The sequence below is a fragment of the Chlamydomonas reinhardtii genome, chromosome 2, assembly GCF_000002595.2.
Source record: "Chlamydomonas reinhardtii strain CC-503 cw92 mt+ chromosome 2, whole genome shotgun sequence".
NCBI classification, from domain to species: Eukaryota; Viridiplantae; Chlorophyta; class Chlorophyceae; order Chlamydomonadales; family Chlamydomonadaceae; genus Chlamydomonas; species Chlamydomonas reinhardtii.
In genome coordinates, this window is record NC_057005.1 from 1,105,985 (window position 1) to 1,125,978 (window position 19,994).

Consider the following 19,994-nt stretch of genomic DNA (forward strand, 5'->3'; position numbering starts at 1 on the left):
TTGTTCCAAATCCGCTTGAAAAAGCAGCTAAGAGCACAGTCCCATTCTGCAGCATTGTGTTTCGTGTCGGCAGTCTGAGATCGAAATGGGCAACACAGATGTTGGGCGAGCAAGCATGCCCGACAAGCGGGGCTAGCGGGGCCGGTTGAAGACCTACATGCCCCATACTCCAATCGCCCGCTGACCCGCCCATGGCGCAGCTTGGTGTTGCCATCAACTCCCACTCTCCCAGCCTTGGTCGCCCAGACGCTCACGCACACGTGATGGAACATGGCAAGGGGCAGGAAAGCGTAGTCCCGATGTGTGTGGCTCCCACCCGTGCCCACATAAATGCGTAGCAAGAAGACTTACTCCTGTTGAGGCTCCAATCGCAAGCTCATGGCAAGATGTATCGTTAAACAGCTGGCCTTCTCGTCAGCTACATAGCGCCCTGCGCTCAGGTCCGATGTCTTCTCTAGTAGGGTAAACAAGGAGGTGGCTGCCTTATGGCAGGAAAAGGGCTGATCCCGGGGCCACCTTGACGCGGGCGCCTACTAAGCACACGCCTCTATGTTGGGGGCCTTTGGCATCCCCGCAAATCCGGACATGGCCGGTTGGGTGGGGTGCACAGTCCGTGCTAACCCGCAGCTAACAAACTAGTCACGTCACTCGCCGCCAATCAACACGTGCACCCTCAGCCCCACGCCCTGCTAGCGCCGTTCAGGCTCTCAGCCCGGCCCCGCCGCCGCCGGCGGCCATGGCGGCCGCTGCAGCTTGGTCGGCCGCTCGAAGCCCATCAGCTTCAGCAGGAGGAGCACACGGATCACGTTGGCGGCGGAGACGTCGCGGTTCTGGGGATGGTAAGGTATAGTAGGGTAAAAAATGTGGAGCACAGGCGTGCCCACTCCGAATCACGCCATCACAGCAAAACTTCACTGCAGCCTCCTAGCTCTCAAACTCTTGCTAATTCATGTACACGATGAGGTATGGCGGCCCCGCACACCTAATCCGTAAATCGTGCGCAAGGCATCCTAACAGGGCATCAATCCCCCATCCAGCAACCGCTCATACTCAGTCCCCCCCATCAGTGCCCCTCAGCGACGTATCGCACGCGGTCAAGCTTTTGCTTCCATTCGCGCCAGGGCACAATCCTGCCTGGCTCCGACCCCTGAAGCCTCTGTGCCAAACCATCTTCACTCTTTCCCGGTCACACCGATTTTCCTGACCACCTCTCTCCACGCCAGCTATGGACGCCGGCGACCAGCCCTCCTCCCACACCGCAGCAAAGGCGGCCCATCCAGAGTGTGCGTCGCCACGTGCCGAGCTCGCTGCAGTGAAGCCGCACGCTTACTTGCGCTTCTGGGCGGATGCCGCGTCACGAGCGGCCTTCTCCGCAGCCAGCTTGGCACCGCGGGTGCCGGGCACGTAGGTGGGTGCGGACTCGGTGGAGCGGCTGCTGGAGCTCCTGCGTGTGCGTGTGGTTGTGTTAAGAAAACTAACAAAATGAACCCCACGTGTGTATGTGTACGTGTGTGTATGTGTATGTATGTGTGTGTGTGTGTGTGTGTGTGTGTGCGTGCGGCGGCACACCGGGCAGCAGCAGGGCACACGTTTGTACGTGTGAAGGCAAGACCGCACGACGCACAGTTCCCTCCACGCAAGCCCACATCGCGACCCGCCGTCCTCTCCTGTTACCTAGCCCACTATCCCTCTCCTTCCTTGCGGCCCCCATCCCAGCCCAGCCTCACTTGCTGCTGACGCTGGTGGTGCCGCTGCGGGAGCTGCTGCTGCGGGCGGGCGGCGGCGGCGGCGCGGCCTTCTTGGGGGGCTCGGGCTTCTTGGCCTCGGGCTTCTTCACTGGCTCAGGCTTCTTAACGGGCTCGGGCCGCTTGGGCTCGGGCTTGACAGGGGCAGCGCGAGAGCTCACCGACACATTGCGCTTGACCGGCTCGGGCGCGGGCGGCGGCGCCGCGCGGCTACGCACGCTGGTGCCGGTCTTGGGCGCGGGGGCGGGCGGCGGCGGCGGCGCGGCGCGGCGGATGGCGGTGCCGCGCTTGGGCGCGGGCTCCTCCTCCGGCTCCGGCTCCTTGACGCGCTTGGGCGTCGCGAACAGAGCGGAGAAGCCGGTGCCCTTCTTGGGCGCGGGGGCCTCCTCCTCCTCCACCTTGGGTGCCTCCTTCTTGGCAGCCACCTGCGGTGTGGCAGGAATCGTGTTTGGCTGTCAACCACTGCTTCTGACTCAGCGGACAAATTACCGCATCATATGCGGCAACTCCTCATGTGACATGTGAGAGGTGCTCTAGTTGCGTACAGCAGTACGGGGCCCGTCAAAGCATCTGACAATCCTCCTACTGCTGCCGCTGCCGCTAGCTGTTGCCGTCGCCGCCCTGTCCTCCGAGTGCCCACACGCACGTAAAACACGCCTGCCCCAGCAGCACTGCGCCTGTTGCGCCGCCATCCCCCTTGATGGCACGCCTCACCCGGCCGGTGCCAAAGAAGCCGGCGGCCTTCTTGGGCGCAGGGGCCTCCTCCTCCTCCTCCTTGGGCGCCTCCTTCTTGGCAGCCACCTGCGGTGTGGCAGGAGTGCGTGTTTGGCTGTCAACCGTTGCTATTGACTGAGCGGACAGGAATCACATGCGGAAAGTTCTCATGCGCCTTGCACAAGGTGCCCAAGGTGCCTCAAAGCAGGACGGGCCCAATTGAAGCATCTGGCAAACCTCCTACTGCTGCCGCTAGTCGTCGCGGTCGCCGTTCTGTCCTACGAGTGCCCACACGCACGCAAGACACGCTTGCGGCAGCAGCCGTCCCGTGGCTGCACTGCGTCTGTTGCGCCGCCATCCCCCTTGACAGCCTCACCCGGCTGGTGCCGAAGAAGCCGGCGGCCTTCTTGGGCGCAGGGGCCTCCTCCTCCTCCTTGGGCTCCTCCTTCTTGGCAGCCACCTACGGGTGTATGTGCACCGCGTGTGGGCGGAGTGAGGTAGACGCACGTGGAGCGCATTCGCGCGCGGCGGCTGGATGCAGCGACATTCGGTACTCCCACTCGCGGGGCGCCGCTGTCCTTCAGTGTCCTGCGCGCCTGGGGTTTGCAATCCGTGGCTGTGCTCCGCTGCTGTGCAGTGCCGCACGCACATGCCAGGCTGCAGCTGCCGCCGTGCTGCTGCTGACCCAGCTACCCGCTTGTGACGCACGGGCCTCACCTTCCCGGTGCCGAAGAACGAAAAGCCGGTGCCCTTCTTGGGCGCGGGGGCCTCCTCCTCCTCCTCCACCTTGGGCGCCTCCTTCTTGGCAGCCACCTGTGACGGCATGATGGTGTGGTGTTTGCATGGTGTTGAATGGCGTCGCAGCGGGCGTACTCAACGGCATTACGACAGTCGCTATCCGGCCTCCACATTTGCGAGTGGAGGTGGCAGTGCCCGGAGCGGGGGCTCTCACGGCGGGCCCTGCCATGTGCCGTACAATGCGCCACCGCGCTCCGCAGTGCAGCAGCGCCCCGCATGCGCGCGCCCCTTGCGGCGCGGCCTCACCTTGCCAGTGCCGAAGAACGAGAAGCCGGAGCCGGTCTTGGGCGCGGGGGCCTCCTCCTCCTCCTTGGGCTCCTCCTTCTTAGGGGCCTCCTTCTTGGCAGCCACCTGCAAACAGCGCCACACGCCGGGTCAACCCAGCTGCCTTTTATCAAGCCCGCCGCCACGAACTCGGTTCCGCCCCATCCCGCCCCCGTCCCCATCCCGCCACCATTCCCCCAGCCCCCACCTTGCCGGTGCCGAAGAAGTTGAAGCCGGAGCCGGCCTTGGGCGCCTCCTCCACCACCACCTCCTCAACCTCGGCGCGCGGGGCGCGGGCGCGGCGCGCGCTCAGCGTGCCCACCTTGGCGGGGGCAGGCTCCTCCACCTGCTTGGGCTCCTCGGCCTTGGCGGCCTTGGGCGCGCCGAAGGCAAAGCTGAAGCCGGTGCCGGTCTTCTTGGGCGCGGGCGCCTCCTCCGGCTCCGGCTGGGCCTCCTCCTTGGGCTGCGTGCAGGTGTTGGCGGCGGCGGCGGGGCGAGCGATGGCGGGATGAGCGGGGGCTGATGCCCAATACAGAAACCCAGAAGTACCATACACGTGACCTAGGACCACCTCTCGCGCCGCCCCCCACAGCCTTGTCCTGGCTTCTTCCCGCCCGCCGGGTCCCCCGCCCGCCCCCCTGTTTTAGTGTGGGCTGGGAGTGTGGGCTGGGTCAACAACTGGGTGTGCAACCTCCCCCTCCCTCACCTCGGCGGCCTGCTTGGCGCGCGCGATGCTCATGGTGCCCAGGCCGAACAGGCCGATGGAGGGCGCGGCGTTCTTGGCGGCCTCCTCGGCGGCGGCGGCGGCGGCCTCGGCGGCGGCGGCCTCGTTGGAGGCAATGATCTGTGGGTGAGGCGCCAGGCAGCAAGCGGCTTAGCAGCCCTGACAGGGAGACGCGAGATGGAATGTCATATCGGAGGGGACATGCTTGGCATTGAGCGGCCTCGCCCCCAAAGACACACACCGTATCCCAACCTGCACCGAGGCCGCAAGCTGCAGCCGCAAGCCCCTCAAGCAACCGCCTGCTGGGTACTTCCATGCAGCCCCCAAAGCTATTGCCCTCCCCCCCCAACGAGTTGCCACGCTTTCCTCCTCGCTCTTTTGCATTGGGCTCGGTTTAGTTCTGCGGGTATCCACACCCCTCCCGCCCACCAGGGCCTCCACCCCTGCCGCTGGCCCCCGCCTGCCCCATCCCTGCTGCAACCCTGCCGCTGCTGCCGCCCAGCCTCCCTCCGGCCCGCCCCGCCGCCCACCTCGCCCAGGGCGTCGGCCGCCGACAGCTGCTCGTCGCCGCTGGCGCCCAGCTGCGAGCGAGGGCGGGGCGCAGCAAGACGTGGCAGAGTTCAAGAGGCGCAGTGAGAAAGGATGGATGAGCGGCGCGATGGCGGGGGTCGTAACGGCGGTGCGTGTATTTGCGGGCCCGCCAGGTGGCACGGGACACGTGCCAGGTCACGGCAGGCAGCTCCACCCTCAGCGCCTGGCCTCCCGCCGCCTGACGCGCACACACGCAGCCACCCCACCCACCCGCATACCCACATACCCGCACTTCTTCCAATGCCTTTAGCGCACGATCATTCACAACACAAACACGCGCGCGCACACACACACACGCACACACGCACACGCACACACACACACACAGCTCCCAGTCACGCCGCCACCCACCTCGAACACCAGCTCGTTGCTGGAGCCGGCCGCCTTGAGCAGCTCGGCCACCACCGAGGCGGCCTGAGAGGGCAGTGGCGGGGCAGCAGCCGGGAGGAGGGGGGAGAGGTGGGAGGGCCGACAGGCGCGTGTGCGGTGCAACGGAGCCCAGCCACGCCCCCCTTCCACCCAATGCACCATCCAGCGCACGCCACACATACCTGCTAGACCCGCCCCTTCTCCCCTCCGGCCCCGCCGCCCCTCTCCCGGCGCCTAAAACCACGCCGTTCTCCATGAACGGCTGCCCGCCCCCCCCCCAACCGCACCTGTGCCTTGCTGGCCAGCTGGGTGCTGGGGATGGAGCCCAGGGTGCCGATCTGCACGTAGGGGCCGGGCTCGGCGCCGTCCTCCACCTTGTCGGTGCCGTACGCGCGCACGATGGCGTACGGCTTGCCGCTGTCCGCCAGCTACGGTGAGGTGAGGAGAGGGGAAGGGCACACGGCGGTACGGGTTTGGCACGCCTTGGCGGGTTTGCTCGCAAGCCACATAGGAACTTGCCATTGACACGCACATTCTGTCCAGCTCCGCGTTGCTTTCCTCTCCTTTAACAGACATGCTCCCATGCTCCATGGCTTATGCATACGGTCCGTGCACACACAGACGCCCACGCCCACACGTGCACTGCTGGCATTTCCCTACCTGCTTCTCCAGCTTGCTCAGGCTGGCGATGGGCTGGCCGGGCGCGGTGGCCGCGGGCTTGGGCGCGAAGAAGCCGAACACACCGCCGGAGGCGGGGGCGGCGGTGGGCTGGGTCGACACCAGCACGACCTGTGTCACGTGGGGGCAAACGTGTGAATCGCTTGTGTTGAACGTGGCTTTTGCGGGGCGTGCTGCGCGGGTTCGGTGTCCAGCGTTGCACTCAAACACAGCGCCAAACGCCCTTCCCTGTCACCGCAGCGTCCCCGTTGGCCTTGGGGTGCGTTACAGCAATGCCCCGGTACCCACCCCTCCGGCCCCAAGCTGAGGCTGCTGCCAAGGCCCGGCCGGCCGTTCTCCGCCCACACCATGCCCTGCCCTGCCCACACCATGCTCACACCATGCCCTGCCCTGCCCACACCATGCCCATTCCCCCACCTGGCTGGCGGCGGTGGCGCTGGCCAGAGCCAGAGCGAACTGGACCTCCTGTGTGGGGGCGCAGCGTCAGCGCACGTGCGCACCAGCGCATCGGTAAGAGCGCCTCTGGGGCAGAAACCTGGATCCCCTGAACGCCGTAATACAATCGCAGTCAGCACTTGTGCAAAGCGGTACAGCACCAGCCGGATGCACACCCCGAGTCACGATTGCAATGCCTCGCAACGCCGCTGCTCCCGCGCGACCCTGGGGCCCCTGGCGCTCCGCGCCGTACCTTGGCGCCGGTCTTGGACTTGCCGTCGGTGTCGCCATCCACGACCACGACCTTGGCCTTCCTGCTCACAGGCACACGCGCATAAATGCATATTCACATACCCAGGTCAATATGAGGACTCTTGCACCAACATGACGTGCACCGGCCACATATCATGGCCTGCTGCTGCTGCTGCTGCTGCTCCTGCTCCTGCTGCTGCAGTAAGCCCCAGTGGCTGCAAGCCGCCTGCCTGACTATCATAGCAGCTCACACAATCCAGCTGAACGATCAACCCTCCCACATCTGCCAAAGACCGCGTTGCGACACAGCGCGCTGTGCCGGTGTGATGCATTATGGCTGGCCGCCAGCTGAGGGGCCGCCGGCCTGCACGGCGAGGCGGGTCAGGGCCCCACTGCTGCAGCAGCCGCAGCTGCGCTTGCGGCTGCGGCGGCTTTACTGTGCGTGGTGCGGACAGTGGGCACAGGCACCTGCCGCTCCCAAGCTGTTGTGCAACCCCGGTGTATGGCTGTGGCCACGGGCACCGAAGACCCGAGGCCCGCCCCGGCAGCCCCAGCACAGCGCCACATCGGGTGGCTATCTGCAGCTGACCCGATTTCCCATGTGTGTTGGGGGACTGCTTGCCAGCCATTACGCCTGCTGCTGCTCATGCTGCTGCTTCTGCTGCTGTTTCTGCTGCTGCTTCTGCTACCCCCTCCGCACCGCCCTTCTCCCCATCGCACGCACGACTACCGGCGCCGCCCTGGGCACCTGCGCAGCAGCTCCCGACGTGCCACCCGTGCAGCTGGCCGCCTGCGCAACACGTATGCGGCTGCTGCTGCTGCTGCTGTGGGCGCTCCTGCATCTGCGTCTGCGCCTGCGCCTGCTTCTGCCGCTGCCGCGACATCGATGCAGCCCGGCCGCTCGCGCCCAGCAGCGCCAGCCCGCCTCCGCTCAGCCGCGGCAGTCGCCGACACCCGCCGCAGGCCGCTCGCCTGCTCATGGGCTGAGCCCCTTTCGTGTGTGCCCAGCGCGCCATCGCACGCGCATCATGGCTCCGCCGTCGTCATCTGCATCCCCACCAGCCCAGCCCCCGCGCTTCAAGCCCCCGCTCAGCGCCCCCTTCCTTGCAACGCCTGCCCCCCGCCTCTGCAGCCTCAGCGATATTTATAGCCGGTGCCGCTCGCCCTGCTGCTCCACAACGCCTCGGCCCCCTCCTATAAATACTATCGCTTGTAGCTAACGCCTCTGCCTGTGCTCCGCTAGCTTATCTTGTTTTGGTTTAGTTTGGGCTGGTATCTACGCCCCCCATCCTCCTCACTTGGGCAGCGCCTTGACGGCCGCGTCATCCTCCTCCAGCTGCAGCAGCGAGATCAGCTTCAGGTTGGCGGCCGCCGCCTTGTCGATCAGCTCGTAGCGCTTGAAGAACGCAAAGGCGGCGTTGGCGGCGGCCAGGTCCGACACGCCTGTCGGGTGCAGGAGGTGGGAATTGTGGGTTGGGTGTAAGGCGTTGGGGAGGGCTGCGGGAGGCGAGGCTGATGCGGGTGAAGGAGGGGTAGGTGGTGGGTTGGCACGGGGCAGAAACGGGCGGGCGAGGACAGCCTTGGGAGGCAGCACCCCGGGGTCCAAGAAAGAAAGGAGTGCAAAGGGTTCCGACAGCTCCTAGATATCAATCGCCGCGCCTGTTGGCCCCGCATGCCCCAGCCGGGGGGCGTTTTCTTGCAAGCTCTCAGGCCCCCTTTCCCCCACGCCCGGGCTCACCGGCGGTGACCTTGAAGCCCGAGGACAGCAGGTCGCGGATGATGCGGATGGACAGCTGGCCAGTGCCGGCTGCAGCGCGCGCGGGGGTGGGGGGTAGGGTCGGGGGTAGGTGCAGCGTTGTCGTCAAACCCCCAGGCGACTCAGGACAGCCTCAGGAGAAACCGTGTGGCGCCCAGAGCTCTCTGGCTCTGACTACCCCAAGGACTTTCAGCGTTCGTTCCGTTGGACAGCCTTTGCTACCACCCAGGTAGCCGGCACGTCGCTGAATTGGTGAACATGCTTGCACATCATCATGTCACTCGCTCTTATCGCCATCATCTACGCACCGACGACAAAAACGTTGCTGCCCTTGTAGGCCGCCTGGGCAACAGCTTTCCGCAGAGCAATTGTGCCAACAGCCATCGTCGAGCCCAGCGCATTCGCAGCGGGGGTGGGGGCAGTGGTCTGCTCCGCGCGGACGACCACAGCGCGACGGGCACCCCCGATCATCCTAACCGAGCGAATAGCATTTGCCCTGACGGGAACGGCCTGGCGCTGCTGTGCGCTGCGCGCAAGCGAGCGCTGGTTCACTGCAAGGAGCTGCATTTTTGAATCAGCCTACTCAAGTAAGTGGCGGCCTATAAAGCAAATAATAAGGCGCCTGGTCAGGCGTTGCACCGGCACGCGGAATCGGGTCGACGAGATCTCCAGGCCAGGTCGCTCCCGAGCGCCTTCCGCATAAACCAAAATTTAGTCGAGAATAGAGTCATGAAGTCCATGCAGCGTGAAGGGACGACACACCATGCAACAGTCCTTGACAAGGTCCCCCCTTCCCTTCCAGCGTTTCCCGCGCAGGGGCGCCCTGCGTCACAACGCTGCCGTCCTTCAGATAGCTCGAGCCGAGCTGCCGCTGCAGCTTTTACCCCAGCTAATACGCATGTGATTACACATGTTCCCATCAAGCTGTCAGTCTGTCACCCATATCTGCCGGCCCGATGCGCCGGCGCGAGCCACCGCTCAGCCACCCACCTGTCCTTGCGGTCCTTCCATCCACAGACCACACAACGTTCGACCAGCCGCGCACTCCTGCACTGCCGTTGCAAATTGTTTGCCATCTTCTGGGGTCTGGGAATTAGCTGCACCCTGCGCGACCTCGCCAACCTGCCTAAACCCTGTCCCATCACACTTCCACAGACCACACAAGCGGCGTGTCTCGTGAGCCATCTTGCGCCTCCTCCCAATCCTAACAACCTCTGCAAGAACACCTAGTCCGGCTTGCAGCTGGGCCTCACCTGCCGGCTACTCAGCCCGTCTAGCACTCCTGCCGCACACATCCGTTCCAGGCACAGATTACCTTCACTTCGCACTAGACTACCCTCAATTTGCACTATTTGCACTATGTGCGGTATGACTTGCCTACACGTCCTCTCTGCGCCTCACTGCCTGTACCATATGCACACTACCCAAGCTGCCTGCCATCCCTGCCATGCTTTCGCCTATGCCGAGCCCGACGCCGCGATGACCACCTCCGCCTCCACCGCCTCCACGGCCACATCCGCCGCCGCTGCCAGGTCCTCGCGGCTGGGCAGCTGCAGCACACCGCCCTCGCCCGCCCGGCCAGCCCGCGCTGCTACAGCCGCAGGGCCCGGCCCCGCAGCCGCATCAGCAGTAGCAGCTGCAGCCGAGGCGGCGTCGGCGTGTGCGATCTCGGCCTCGGGTCGCACACGCAGTGCGGAGCCGTCCCAGTAGAAGCAGCTGTAGTGCTGGCCGCCGAGGCAGCGCTCCTGAGCGTATGGAATAGGGTTAAACGAGGATGTGTGGTGAATGACGCGTGCAAAGCAACGGCTCAGCGGCGGCACTACCGTACGCACCTAGCACGCAAGCACTCAATCGCCCACGCCACACGATCTACAGGCGGGCGACTGCCCGCGGCCCGCTCGCATTGACCTAGTGCGTCAGAGGCAGCGGTGGGCGGCAGCGAGGGCACGTCGTCGCAATTGCGTGCTGAGAGCGGAGGCTACCGCGGTGCCCCGCACTCATGAGCTGGACACAGGGGGAACCGGGACGGAGGCGTCGTTGCTTGCGCCCGCGCACAACTCGCCTGGAAGCTCGGCTCCCGGCCCAGCGCCAGGCGTGCCGCCGCAATGCAGATCGTGGCGGTGAGGCCCCACACGTCAAAGTCCTGCACGCGCGTACCGTGCGTCCATGCACATTGCAGCAAGTAGCCCAGGTTTGCCCTCTTTTCGGTTGTTCAAACATGCACAGTCATGCAAACATGGAAGAGGACACGGTAACCTGGGAAGCCAGGCAAGCTGTGAGGTCTGCCACTACTTGACAGCAAAGCACTACGCGCGCATACCCAGCTCCTGGCCGCGCCCCACACACCGGTGCTGCAGCCGCAGCCGCTGCTCACCCCGTACTGGAAGGAGTGGATGCGGTACTCGTGCTCGCCCCAGCTGATGTCCCGGTACTCGTGCACCGCATTGCCGTACGCACAGTCCGAGCCGATGGCCACACCGGCACCCGCGCCCTCGCCCTCGCGCGCGCCCACGCCCACGCCCGCAGCCGCTGCGGCAGCCGCAGTTGCTTTGGAGGCTGAGGCAGACGGCGGCCGCCAGCTGAGCGGCTTCGGCTCCGTATCTGTGGCCGCTGCAGCAGCGGCGGCGCTGTCGCCGGCGGCGGTGGCGGCGCTGCGCCGGCGGCGGGTGCGCCTGCCAGTGCTGTCGCCGCCGTCGTCGACAGGCGCCGGTGGCTGGGCCGACGAAGTCGCGGCCTGCGGAGGACAGGCCAGCAGCCTCGGCAGCCATACATGCTGACAGCGCTGGCAGGGTGGCAAGTTGCCCTTGGCGGCATCACACTCGCGACACCAGCCCTCCGCTCACCTGCTGCTGCCCACCGGCGCCGACACCGCCCGAGCCGCCGCCAGCCGTCCGGCGCGGGTCGGCGTATGTGCCCAGGAACACTGCAAGGGGCACCGTGAAGGCCGCGTCCACCTCGGCCGGGTGCGGCGCCGGCACCGCCCCGGGCGGCAGCAGCGCCAGCACTGGCGTCACGGACAGGTGGTGCTTGGACAGCACGGGCGGCAGGCAGCACAGCACGTCCGCGGAGGAGGGGTCCAGACCAAGCTGCGAAGGAGGACAGCAGTTGGGTGTTAGAAGTAGGGAGCTTGGAATCGGAGCAGGTGCAAGAGGAAATGGCGGTGTTCGTGAGACGCTTACGCGAGCTGGGTTGAGGTCTGGGTGGGTGGTATGGGAGGGTGGAGCAACAAGCACGTGCGCAAGGAGGCAGCATGGCAGAGGCCTCGCACCTCCTCGTTTGCCTCCCGCAGCGCCGTCGCCGCATCGTCCGCGTCCTCCTCGTCTCGCTTGCCGCCCGGCAGACACACCTGCGCAGGGCGGCGGGGGGGGGGTAAGCCGTCCACGGAGAACAGATCCCCTAAGTCCCAAGTCAGGGGGCGGTACAGCCAGGCGAGACGGCGCAACGTATCGCTGCAGGGCATAATCGCGCGGCGCACAGCCACGCACAGTCGCGATGGGTGGACAGCAACTTCGGTGTGTGCCACAGACCACTCAGTGCGCTGCCGTGCAGTGGCTCCACCGCAGCAGTGGCCGCCGCCGCCCCGCGCCCCGCCCCACCCACCTCGCCGCGGTGGCTCTTGAGCCGGCTGGAGCGCTGCGTGAGCAGCACCCGCACCACCCCGGTCGAGTCCTCGAACAGCCCCACCAGCACCGCGGCCGCGCGGTCCGACACCTGCGGCCGACACGGGGTGGAGCCGAACCGGCAGTCATTTACAAGACGGTAACATATATAGTGCTCAAACGTGGGAGCGAGCCTCCCCTCCCAGATGAACACCCCGCTGCCTTCCTCACCGGCTTGTGCTGCGCCTGCGGCTGCGCCCGCAGCCTCGCCGCCACCGCGTCAAGCCGCTCCGAGACCGGCGGCCATCGGGCGCTAGCCTCGCTCGGCGCAACCGCCGCTTCAAACGCCGCCATCTGGGTCGGGCCCGCTGCTGCTACAGCGCGGCCTGCGGGTCTGCTACTGCTGCTGCTGCTACTGCCGCTGCCCACCAGTACCAGCGGCGACCTCCGGCTTGCGCTGCTGGGGTTTGACGCCGGGCTGGTGCTGGGACCTGTGCCGCCGCCGCTTGCGGCTGAGGCTGAGGCTGCTGCTACTGCCGCCGCCGCCGGGCGGGGACAAGACAGCGGCGGGGCGCGCGCTGGGGCCCGCAGGTGCTGTGACGTCGACGGAAGGAGCCGAAGCTGAGACGAGGTCGACCTCAGCGCAGCACCCTCGGCAAGTGCCCCGCTCGTCCCGACCGAAGCAACGGCTGCTGATGCTGCAACCGACGCCAAGAATACACCGCCGATGCTGCTGTTGCCGCCGCCGCCGCTGGAGTAGCTGCCGCCGCCGCCTCCGCCCCCCCTCGCCTCAGCGCCTGGCGTTAGGCGCTGGTCGATGCGCGGCCTGGCTGGTTGCGAGGCGCCGGGTCCTAGCTGCGTCCCAGACACACAGCGACACGGCCACGCCGAGCTGAGTGGCCCCGCACCCGGGCAGCAGGCACGACAGCCGTTGCCGACCGAGCCAGCGCCCAGCGAGAGCGGCGCCGTGGGGCCGCACGCAGCCCAGCAACGGACGCCGCGCGCAACGCCTGTGGAAGCTGTGGAGGCTGTGAGAGTAGCTGCACCGTACAAAGGTGCAGCGCTGGTAGTGCTGGCGCGGGGCGCTGCCGTGTGGTTGGGGCCTGCGGAGGAGCAGGGCCCGGAGCTGGCCGCGCCGCGGCCGTGGGGAGAGCCTGAGGGCGACGGCGGTGCTAGGGCGTGGGCAGAGCACGTCCAGTGGGGGGTCGAGTGGCCACCGCGGGTGTGCAGGGCCAGGCAGCCCAGTGCTGCGGTGCGGTGCGTTCGGGGGGGGGGGGGGCGTCAGCGGAAAATCCCTTCGCGCGTCAGGCAGGCAGCCAGAAACGTGTGTCTGACCCCACGTCGCGGAATTTGCCACCACAGACTACTCTATAACACTACAGCTGAAGCAGCACGTGGCGACGCCGGGCGTGCGGCGCTCGCGGGTTCAGTGTCAGCGGGAATGGGCTGACCTCTCGTCGGGGGCTCGGCCCGGGGCAGCGCGTGCATAGGAGCCTGCCAAAGCTCCCTTCAAAATTATGCCACTTTAGCGACGCTTGCGTGTTCGCCGCGACGTTGCAACCTGTCGGAGTTTACCAGGGCGCTGCTCGCGCGGTTTGCAATTTTGCCAGCTACTGCCTAGAACTATGCATTATGCACCCATAAGCACCCGGGTTTCGATATCCGTTGCTGGTGACGACGCTCAGGAATAAGTAAGCCCTAGAAGCGATTAGCTAACAATTTCTAGTTATATTGTCATGCATTCACTGACACGCTCCGAGTGTGATTCGTTCTTCTTCTGCCTTGTGCGGTTGTGCCTGCGAAAAACGACATGCATGATGCGTTTTCGATTTTCCGCAGCTGGGGTCTGTCACCCCTTGCCTAAGCTATGAGCTGATACAGCAGCGCCTAGAGCTATTGCCCACCTCTTCCAGTGCAAATCACCCATACCAAAGGCTTACGAAATGGAAGCTGCATGCCGACACGATTTACCTCGCACAGCGCCCTTCTTCAAGAGCTGCAAGAATGTTTAGGCGTCTTTTATCACCCGCTCCCCCTGTCTCGCCGTGTAGGCCGTCGTCTGACGGCAAGACATGTCCAACCCAACCCAGCCGAAGGCCTGGTCTGCCTCCCATTCTGCCCTTCGCAGCCTTATCACAGGCGCGACATTGCGCTGCCAGCGCGCACGCAAAGGAGGTTTGGTGCTCAGATGCTGAGATGCGGGGACCTGGCCTGGGCACGATGACAGGCCCCTGGACCCGGGGGTCAAGTCGGAACTGGAATTGAGTTGAACCAGTCCGCAGCGCATGACAGTCGGTTTAGCGCTATCGTAAGCTTCATTATGTCCATAGGTTTTGCCAAAATCTTCGCCAATCCTTTCCCCCAGCCTTCCAACCAAGGTTAAGCCTACGCCGCCCGGCTGGAGCTTTGGACCCTTTGCAGACCCCCCTGTGCGGCAGCACTACGCACAGCAGGAACGTCGTGCGGGGAGCTGGAGTCGGAGGTGCCGGGGGCATTACTCTTGACGCGGATAATATCGCGGGGCATAATTTGCGCAGGCGCGAACGCGGACAACCCCAGGTCTCCACAATTTTCTTCAACAGACAATTGACAAACCGTACTAGCCCAAACCCAAGCCCTATTGACCCTACCTAGTCGCTCGCGACACGTTCCTCTCGAGTCTCGGAACCGCTTCGGACGGCTCGGGCGCTTTGTGGAGCGCCTGCTCACCCGCGTATACATGGAGCAGAGCCATTCAGCACCGCAGCCACAGCAGCCGCAGGCGCAGGCGCTCGCGCAGCAGGGTGCGCGGGCGGCATCGGCCGCACACGCGCTCGCGCTCGCCTCGGGGCCCGCTCCCCCGGGCGCAGCGGCGGCAGCCGCGGCGGGCGTGGTGGCTGCACCACTGCGCACGGCGCTGCTGTGCATTGATGTGCAGTCCGACTTCATGCCCGGGTGAGAGGCAGGTTGCCTGGGTCGGTGAGGGCAGGGGAGGGAGAGGCGTGTGTTCTGGTCGCGCGGGGGCGTTCGTGCAGGGCGCCTCTCCACCGACTCGACCAATTAATAACGTGTTGAGCTGCAGCCTCCTAGGCTGCGCGATGCCGCATGCCCCCATCAGCCTCACATGGGCATGCCGGCACTTCCCATCCTGCAACAACCGGTGCTGTGTGCCTGTCCGTCTCCTTTCCTTTCCTGCCTGTCGTCCTGCTGCTGCTGCCATGCAGGGGCGCAGTGGCGGTGCCCCGCGGTGAAGAAGTGGTGGCGGTCATAAACAAGGTGCGGTATTGTGCTTTAAACGTGCGCGTCTGCATGCGTACCTACATATTTGTGTGTTGGATCTCTGGCTCTCCTGACCCGCGCACCTGCTTAGCCACCACACTGCTCCGCCCATTCCGTCTCCTCCCGGCCGCAGTTGCGCCGCAGCTGCCGGGACCAGTTGACGCTGGTCGTCTTCACGCAGGTGTGTGGGGGGGGGGGCGGACACACGCAATGTGACATCGGCCGTGCCAAAGAGAGAGCGGGCTGGTGCTGTCTCTCTAGTCCGGGGGCTGCCCCTTCCTAGATAAAGTGACTTCTGTAGTTCTGTAGTTATGCACACCCGCAAATCTATTGCTCGCGAGGGAGCAACCGCCGCATTGCCTCCCAAAGCTCTTTTGGCTTGACATACCGTTTGCAGCCTTCTGTCACTACCACACACACCCAAGGTCTGCGCCGCCAGCTCACATGCTGTAGCCGCATTCTGCCGATTGCCCTCAACCACTCACCCACCCACACATGCCTTGCAGCGCGACTGTTTCCTTACGGGATTGGTTTAAAGTTAACCCACGCATGCCTCCCCAACCGCCTGCATTTGCCCCGCCCCCAGGACTACCACCCGCCCAACCACGTCAGCTTTGCCAGCACCCACCTGCCGCCGCCACCACCACCACAGCTCGCAGCAACAGCACCGCAGCCGCCGCCGTCAACAGACTCAGTGGACCAACCGCCGCAGCCGCAGCCGGGCGCACGGCAGTACGTACGGCTAGTGTACGACAAGGCCACGGGGGAGCTGTTGGACTGCTCGCGCTGCGGCCCCAACTGCCGCGCGCGTTGCGCCCCTGGCGGCGCCAATGGCAGCCCGTCGGCGGCGGCGGTGGTTACTCAGGCCGCCTCGCCCGACAATGCTGGCGGCCGTCACGGCGGCGGCAACGGCGCCAGCCGCGCGCTGCTGGGTGCGCCCGAGGGGATCGCAGCGCGAGGCGGCAAACCGCACGGCCCCTCAGCACCCTCAGCCACCGCATTTCACGCGTTAAGTGCTGCGACCTCTGCCAGCCCCAGCCGCGCAGGCAGCCTGCCCTTCCCAGCGCTGACGTTGCCGGTGCCGGTGCTGGTGCCGCCGGTTGTGCCGGTGGCGGCGGGCGAGGAGGGCGCGCTACTGCACGCGGCGGAGGCGGCGCTGGCGGCGCTGCCGCACGCCGACGAGCCAGCGGGCGGCGCGGCGGCGCCCACCGAGAGCGCCTCGCCTCGCGCCGCCTGCCGCGCTGCCTACGCCGCCGCCTGGCAGCTGGAGTCGCTCGCCGCCGCCGCCTCGGAGGCGGCGTCCGCCGCCGCGTCTGCCGGCGTGGCGTCGGCGTCGCGTGCCGACAGCGGCTTTGTGGGCGTGGGCGCCGAGGAGGGCGCACTGCTGGCGGCGGCGGTGGGCGCCGTGGCCCAGATCAGCGCCGCAGGTGGTGACGGTGATAAGGGCAAGGGCGGCGGAGGAGCGCAGCAGCTGCTGCAGAAAGAGGAAGGTGACGCGGCGGCGGTCGGCAACGGCGCTAGCGGGCTGTGCTCGCCGCTGTTGGCGCAGCGCAGCAGCTTGGTCGGCGCGTCTGGCGCCACGCTACAGCGACACCTGGAGGCGAAGATGGAGCAGGTGGGCTGGATCAGCGCCGCCCCCAGCACCCAGCTGGACAGCGGCGTCAGCAGTAGCAGCGGCGCCAGCGGCAGCAGCAGCGACAGCGGCAGCAGCGGTGGCAGCAGCATCGGCGGCGGCGCCGGCAGTGCCGGTGCCGTGCGCGAGGCTGCAATGACTTTCGAGGAGCGCGGCAAGCAATGGCAGGCTGCGCCGGCGCCAGCGGCGCCGGCGCCGGCGCCGGCGGGCCCTGCTGAGGCCGCGGGTGCGCAGCAGCTGCAGCAGTGGGCGCTGGAGGAGGCTCAGGAGCAGCAGGCGGTGGAGGCGTCCGCAGCCAACGCCCGGGCGCGCTCGGCGGCGTTCCACCAGCGGGCGTGGGAGGGGGACGGCCGGCAGGCGGACGCGGCGGGCTCGTGGATGCAGCCGGCGGCGCCCGGCGGTGGCGGCGTGGAAAGGGTGGAGGCTGCGGCGGCTGGGTCCCGTTCCGGAGCTGTGAACAAGGGCGGGGATGGAGAGCAGGGGGGATCGGAGCAACAGCAGAAACAGAAGCAGGTGCCCGCGTCAAAGGGCCCCGCCATTCACGCGTTCAGCACCCTGCGTGAGATGGGCGAGGCGGGCGAAGGCGAAGGCAACAGTGGAGGCGAGGTGGAACCGGATGCGGCGACGCAGGCAGCCATTGGCGCCGCCGCGCACGCCGCCGCCGACGCCGCCGGCACGCGGGCCTCTGACGCCCCCACCACACCCACACGGGCCACACCCACACCGACATCGGCAGCGGCGGCTCCACGCGTCAACAACAGCGCGGCCGCCGCGGCTCTGGCAGGGCTGGAGGTCGGCGGCGCCGCCTACCCCCCACAGCCGCACACAACCACGGCCACGACCACGACCACGCACCCACACACGCACCTGCACCACCACCAGGACCCACACACCCAGCTGCACCACCCGCGCCACGGCACCCTGAAACACGCGCGGCGGCCGTCCCCCCGCGCACCGCCCCTCCCTCCGCCCAGCCCCCAATCCCAGCCCCACCTCCTCCCCCAGCCCCAGCCCCAGCTGGGCCTTCAGCCGGCCGACTCCCAGCAGCAGCAGGCGGTGGTGCTGCAGCGGCTGTGGCCAGACCACTGCTTGGCGGGCGGCGCCGGCTGCGACCTGCACACGGGGCTGCTGGCGGCGCTGCCCTCCGACGTCATCCTGCGCAAGGGCGTGCGGCGGGACGTGGACGGCTACAGCGCATTCTTCGACAACGGCAGGTGGGATATAGCGGTGGGGGTGGGGGCGGCGGGTGGCGGGTGGCGGGTGGAAGCGGAGGCAGGCCGCAAGGGCGCGCGAGGGGCGTTGGGGAGTGGACGGCGATTCGACTTGCCCTTGTCCGGTCCTTGTCCTTGCCCTGTCCTTATCCTTGTCCTGTCGTTGTCCGTCACCGCCGCCGCCTCCATTGCCGCACACCCCGACGACGCTGCTGCTGCTGGTTCAACTCTCCCACCGCCTCCTCGTTCTCCCCCTCCGCTTCCTCCTTCGCCTCCTCCCCCCCATCTTTGATACACACCATTCGCGTGAATGGCTGCCCCCACCCACCTCCCCGCAGGCTGCACCAGACGCCGCTGCACCGCCAGCTGCGGGCGGCGGGCGTGTCGCGGCTGCTGGTGGCGGGCGTGGCTGCGGAGCACTGCGTGCTGTGGACGGTGCGCGACGCCGTGCGCCTGGGGTACCAGGTGAGCAGCAGCCGCTGGGGGGTGGGTGGGCGGGTTGGGTGGGAGGGTGGGTGGGTGAGGATGGGCAGGGGTAGGCGGGGGGATGCGGGCAGCAGCTAGGTGGCAGCTAGGTGGCTGCGAATGCTGCTGCGGCGGCGGCTGAGAGTGAGAGATAGGCATGGGAGCTCGCCGCTGCGGAGGAGACTGGCAGCTGCGGGTTGTTGTTGTTGTTTGCGCCATGTGGTTTAGGGCCGTGGCAGGCACCGTCTGCTGATCCGGTCCCCCGTCGCCATCGCATACCGTATCCCGCTATTGGCATCGCTCGTACAAGACACTCCTCCCGCTGCCACTGCCACTCGTACCAACACACTAGAACGCCGCACTCACGCACATGCGTCCACACGCACGCAGGTGTGGGTGGTGTCGGACGGCGTGCGCGGCATGGGCGGCCCGGCGGAGGCGGCGGCGCGGGAGGAGATGGCGGCGCTGCCGGCCGTTCTCATGCTCACGGCGGAGCAGGTGCGCGGAGACGTGTGGCGTGTGTGCAAGTGAACAGTGGCGTGTGGCGTGTGTGCAGTGCCTGCAAGGGGTTTGTACAAGGCCACTTGGGGGATGCTGTGGGGGTGTTGCCGCCAGCTGCTCGCGGCAGTAGCCCCCTCCTCTGCATGCATCCAAACGCACCACACACGCGCGCGCACACACACACACACGCACACACACACACACACACACACACACGTGTTTCCTTCCCTTGTGCTGTGAACCGACGCGCATCAGGTGATCAGCGCCGCCGCCGCCTGGCCCAACGCGGAGGGGCTGGCGCTGGAGCCGCCGGCGGCGCCCGACCCGCACGGCCAGCAGCCCCACCCGATCCAGTAGCGCAGTCCAGCGCCAACGCAATAGCACATTTTGATTTGATGATTGTTGTGAGGCGATCGTCCAAAGGTCAGATTGTCTGAGATCAAGATCCAGGGTGGCTTTTGCTCTGTGATAGCAGGTTGGTGGGATTCTTTTGAGGTCGCGCCTGATACTGCAGGGGTGCGAGCAGCGGGGACGCGATTGTGTGTACAGGAGGATTGCACAGGTTGTGACATAGAGAATGCAAGAGGACTGTATTGACGAGATCTACCTCCTGGTCCGGGCTGTGCAATACCATGCGTTCATAACAGTTCCAAGGTACAGCAGTGGCTGGGAGGCTGGCGGGTTGTTGTGCCAGGTGGCATGCTTGGCAGGAATGCAATGCAGCTGGGAGGGGTGCAGGCGTAGCGCAAGGCCTGATGACGTGCACCTCCGCTGCCAATGGCATGACGGCGGCGGGACGGGCGGGTGTTGGCGCAAGCGGGCCCAGTGGCCAGGGCTTCGGTGACCATAAGAGTCTGATGGGGGCAGGCACGCTGCGAGCCGGCAAATGCACAGCTGCCCTGGGCGCTAACACGGTGACATGACGCAGCGGCGCACAAGTTCATGCTTCGCTTATCGGTGCACAAAGGTGCCGTGTGTTGAGATTGGGATCATGGGATGCG

At 66.5% G+C, this 19,994-nt stretch overlaps 3 protein-coding genes across 3 annotated transcripts in view; 1 reads left to right on the forward strand and 2 right to left on the reverse strand.

Annotated features, from left to right (window-relative positions):
- CHLRE_02g081250v5 (uncharacterized protein) overlaps positions 1 to 9,041 on the reverse strand; it is a 10,296-nt gene extending 1,255 nt beyond the window's left edge. Inside the window, exons 1-17 of the mRNA XM_043059241.1 lie at positions 8,635 to 9,041; positions 8,309 to 8,377; positions 7,869 to 8,013; positions 6,572 to 6,632; positions 6,301 to 6,348; positions 5,866 to 5,994; positions 5,493 to 5,633; positions 5,188 to 5,250; positions 4,776 to 4,826; positions 4,228 to 4,365; positions 3,730 to 3,984; positions 3,504 to 3,608; positions 3,177 to 3,272; positions 2,836 to 2,919; positions 2,460 to 2,546; positions 1,728 to 2,170; positions 1 to 1,444 (exon numbers count right to left, since the gene is read on the reverse strand). The exon at positions 1 to 1,444 is cut by the window's left edge and continues 1,255 nt beyond it. Of these exons, the coding sequence (XP_042926875.1) occupies positions 1,327 to 1,444; positions 1,728 to 2,170; positions 2,460 to 2,546; positions 2,836 to 2,919; positions 3,177 to 3,272; positions 3,504 to 3,608; positions 3,730 to 3,984; positions 4,228 to 4,365; positions 4,776 to 4,826; positions 5,188 to 5,250; positions 5,493 to 5,633; positions 5,866 to 5,994; positions 6,301 to 6,348; positions 6,572 to 6,632; positions 7,869 to 8,013; positions 8,309 to 8,377; positions 8,635 to 8,893 (2,292 nt within the window). The 5' untranslated portion in view covers positions 8,894 to 9,041 and the 3' untranslated portion in view covers positions 1 to 1,326. The remainder of the gene's footprint in view (positions 1,445 to 1,727; positions 2,171 to 2,459; positions 2,547 to 2,835; positions 2,920 to 3,176; positions 3,273 to 3,503; positions 3,609 to 3,729; positions 3,985 to 4,227; positions 4,366 to 4,775; positions 4,827 to 5,187; positions 5,251 to 5,492; positions 5,634 to 5,865; positions 5,995 to 6,300; positions 6,349 to 6,571; positions 6,633 to 7,868; positions 8,014 to 8,308; positions 8,378 to 8,634) is intronic.
- A 177-nt stretch (positions 9,042 to 9,218) lies between these two features.
- CHLRE_02g081300v5 (uncharacterized protein) lies at positions 9,219 to 13,691 on the reverse strand. Its single transcript, XM_043059242.1, has 8 exons — positions 13,377 to 13,691; positions 12,157 to 13,172; positions 11,927 to 12,037; positions 11,595 to 11,672; positions 11,170 to 11,412; positions 10,701 to 11,060; positions 10,389 to 10,469; positions 9,219 to 10,071 (listed from the first exon to the last, which is right to left on the reverse strand). Exons 1-8 carry the CDS (start codon positions 13,411 to 13,413, stop codon positions 9,784 to 9,786), a joined length of 2,214 nt encoding a protein of 737 aa, XP_042926876.1. The 5' UTR covers positions 13,414 to 13,691; the 3' UTR covers positions 9,219 to 9,783.
- A 160-nt stretch (positions 13,692 to 13,851) lies between these two features.
- CHLRE_02g081350v5 (uncharacterized protein) lies at positions 13,852 to 19,993 on the forward strand. The gene is made up of 7 exons (XM_043059243.1): positions 13,852 to 14,859; positions 15,129 to 15,180; positions 15,317 to 15,364; positions 15,770 to 18,030; positions 18,366 to 18,492; positions 18,883 to 18,990; positions 19,249 to 19,993. The coding sequence occupies exons 1-7, from the start codon at positions 14,645 to 14,647 to the stop codon at positions 19,348 to 19,350; spliced, it is 2,913 nt and encodes a 970-aa protein (XP_042926877.1). The 5' UTR covers positions 13,852 to 14,644; the 3' UTR covers positions 19,351 to 19,993.
- Position 19,994: the final 1 nt, after the last annotated feature.

Bases quoted from the DNA above. Each gene is read 5' to 3' on its own strand.
- CHLRE_02g081300v5 (XM_043059242.1), bottom strand. From the start codon at position 13,413: ATGCACGCGCTGCCCCGGGCCGAGCCCCCGACGAGAG. The intron at 11,413-11,594 runs GTGCGAGGCCTC...CCTCCTTCGCAG, and splicing joins TGCGGGAGGCAAACGAGGAG to CTTGGTCTGGACCCCTCCTC. The intron at 10,072-10,388 runs GCGAGTTGTGCG...CCATACGCTCAG, and splicing joins GCCGGGAGCCGAGCTTCCAG to GAGCGCTGCCTCGGCGGCCA.
- CHLRE_02g081350v5 (XM_043059243.1), top strand. From the start codon at position 14,645: ATGGAGCAGAGCCATTCAGCACCGCAGCCACAGCAGCCGCAGGCGCAG. The intron at 18,031-18,365 runs GTGGGATATAGC...ACCTCCCCGCAG, and splicing joins GCATTCTTCGACAACGGCAG to GCTGCACCAGACGCCGCTGC. The intron at 18,991-19,248 runs GTGCGCGGAGAC...GACGCGCATCAG, and splicing joins TCATGCTCACGGCGGAGCAG to GTGATCAGCGCCGCCGCCGC.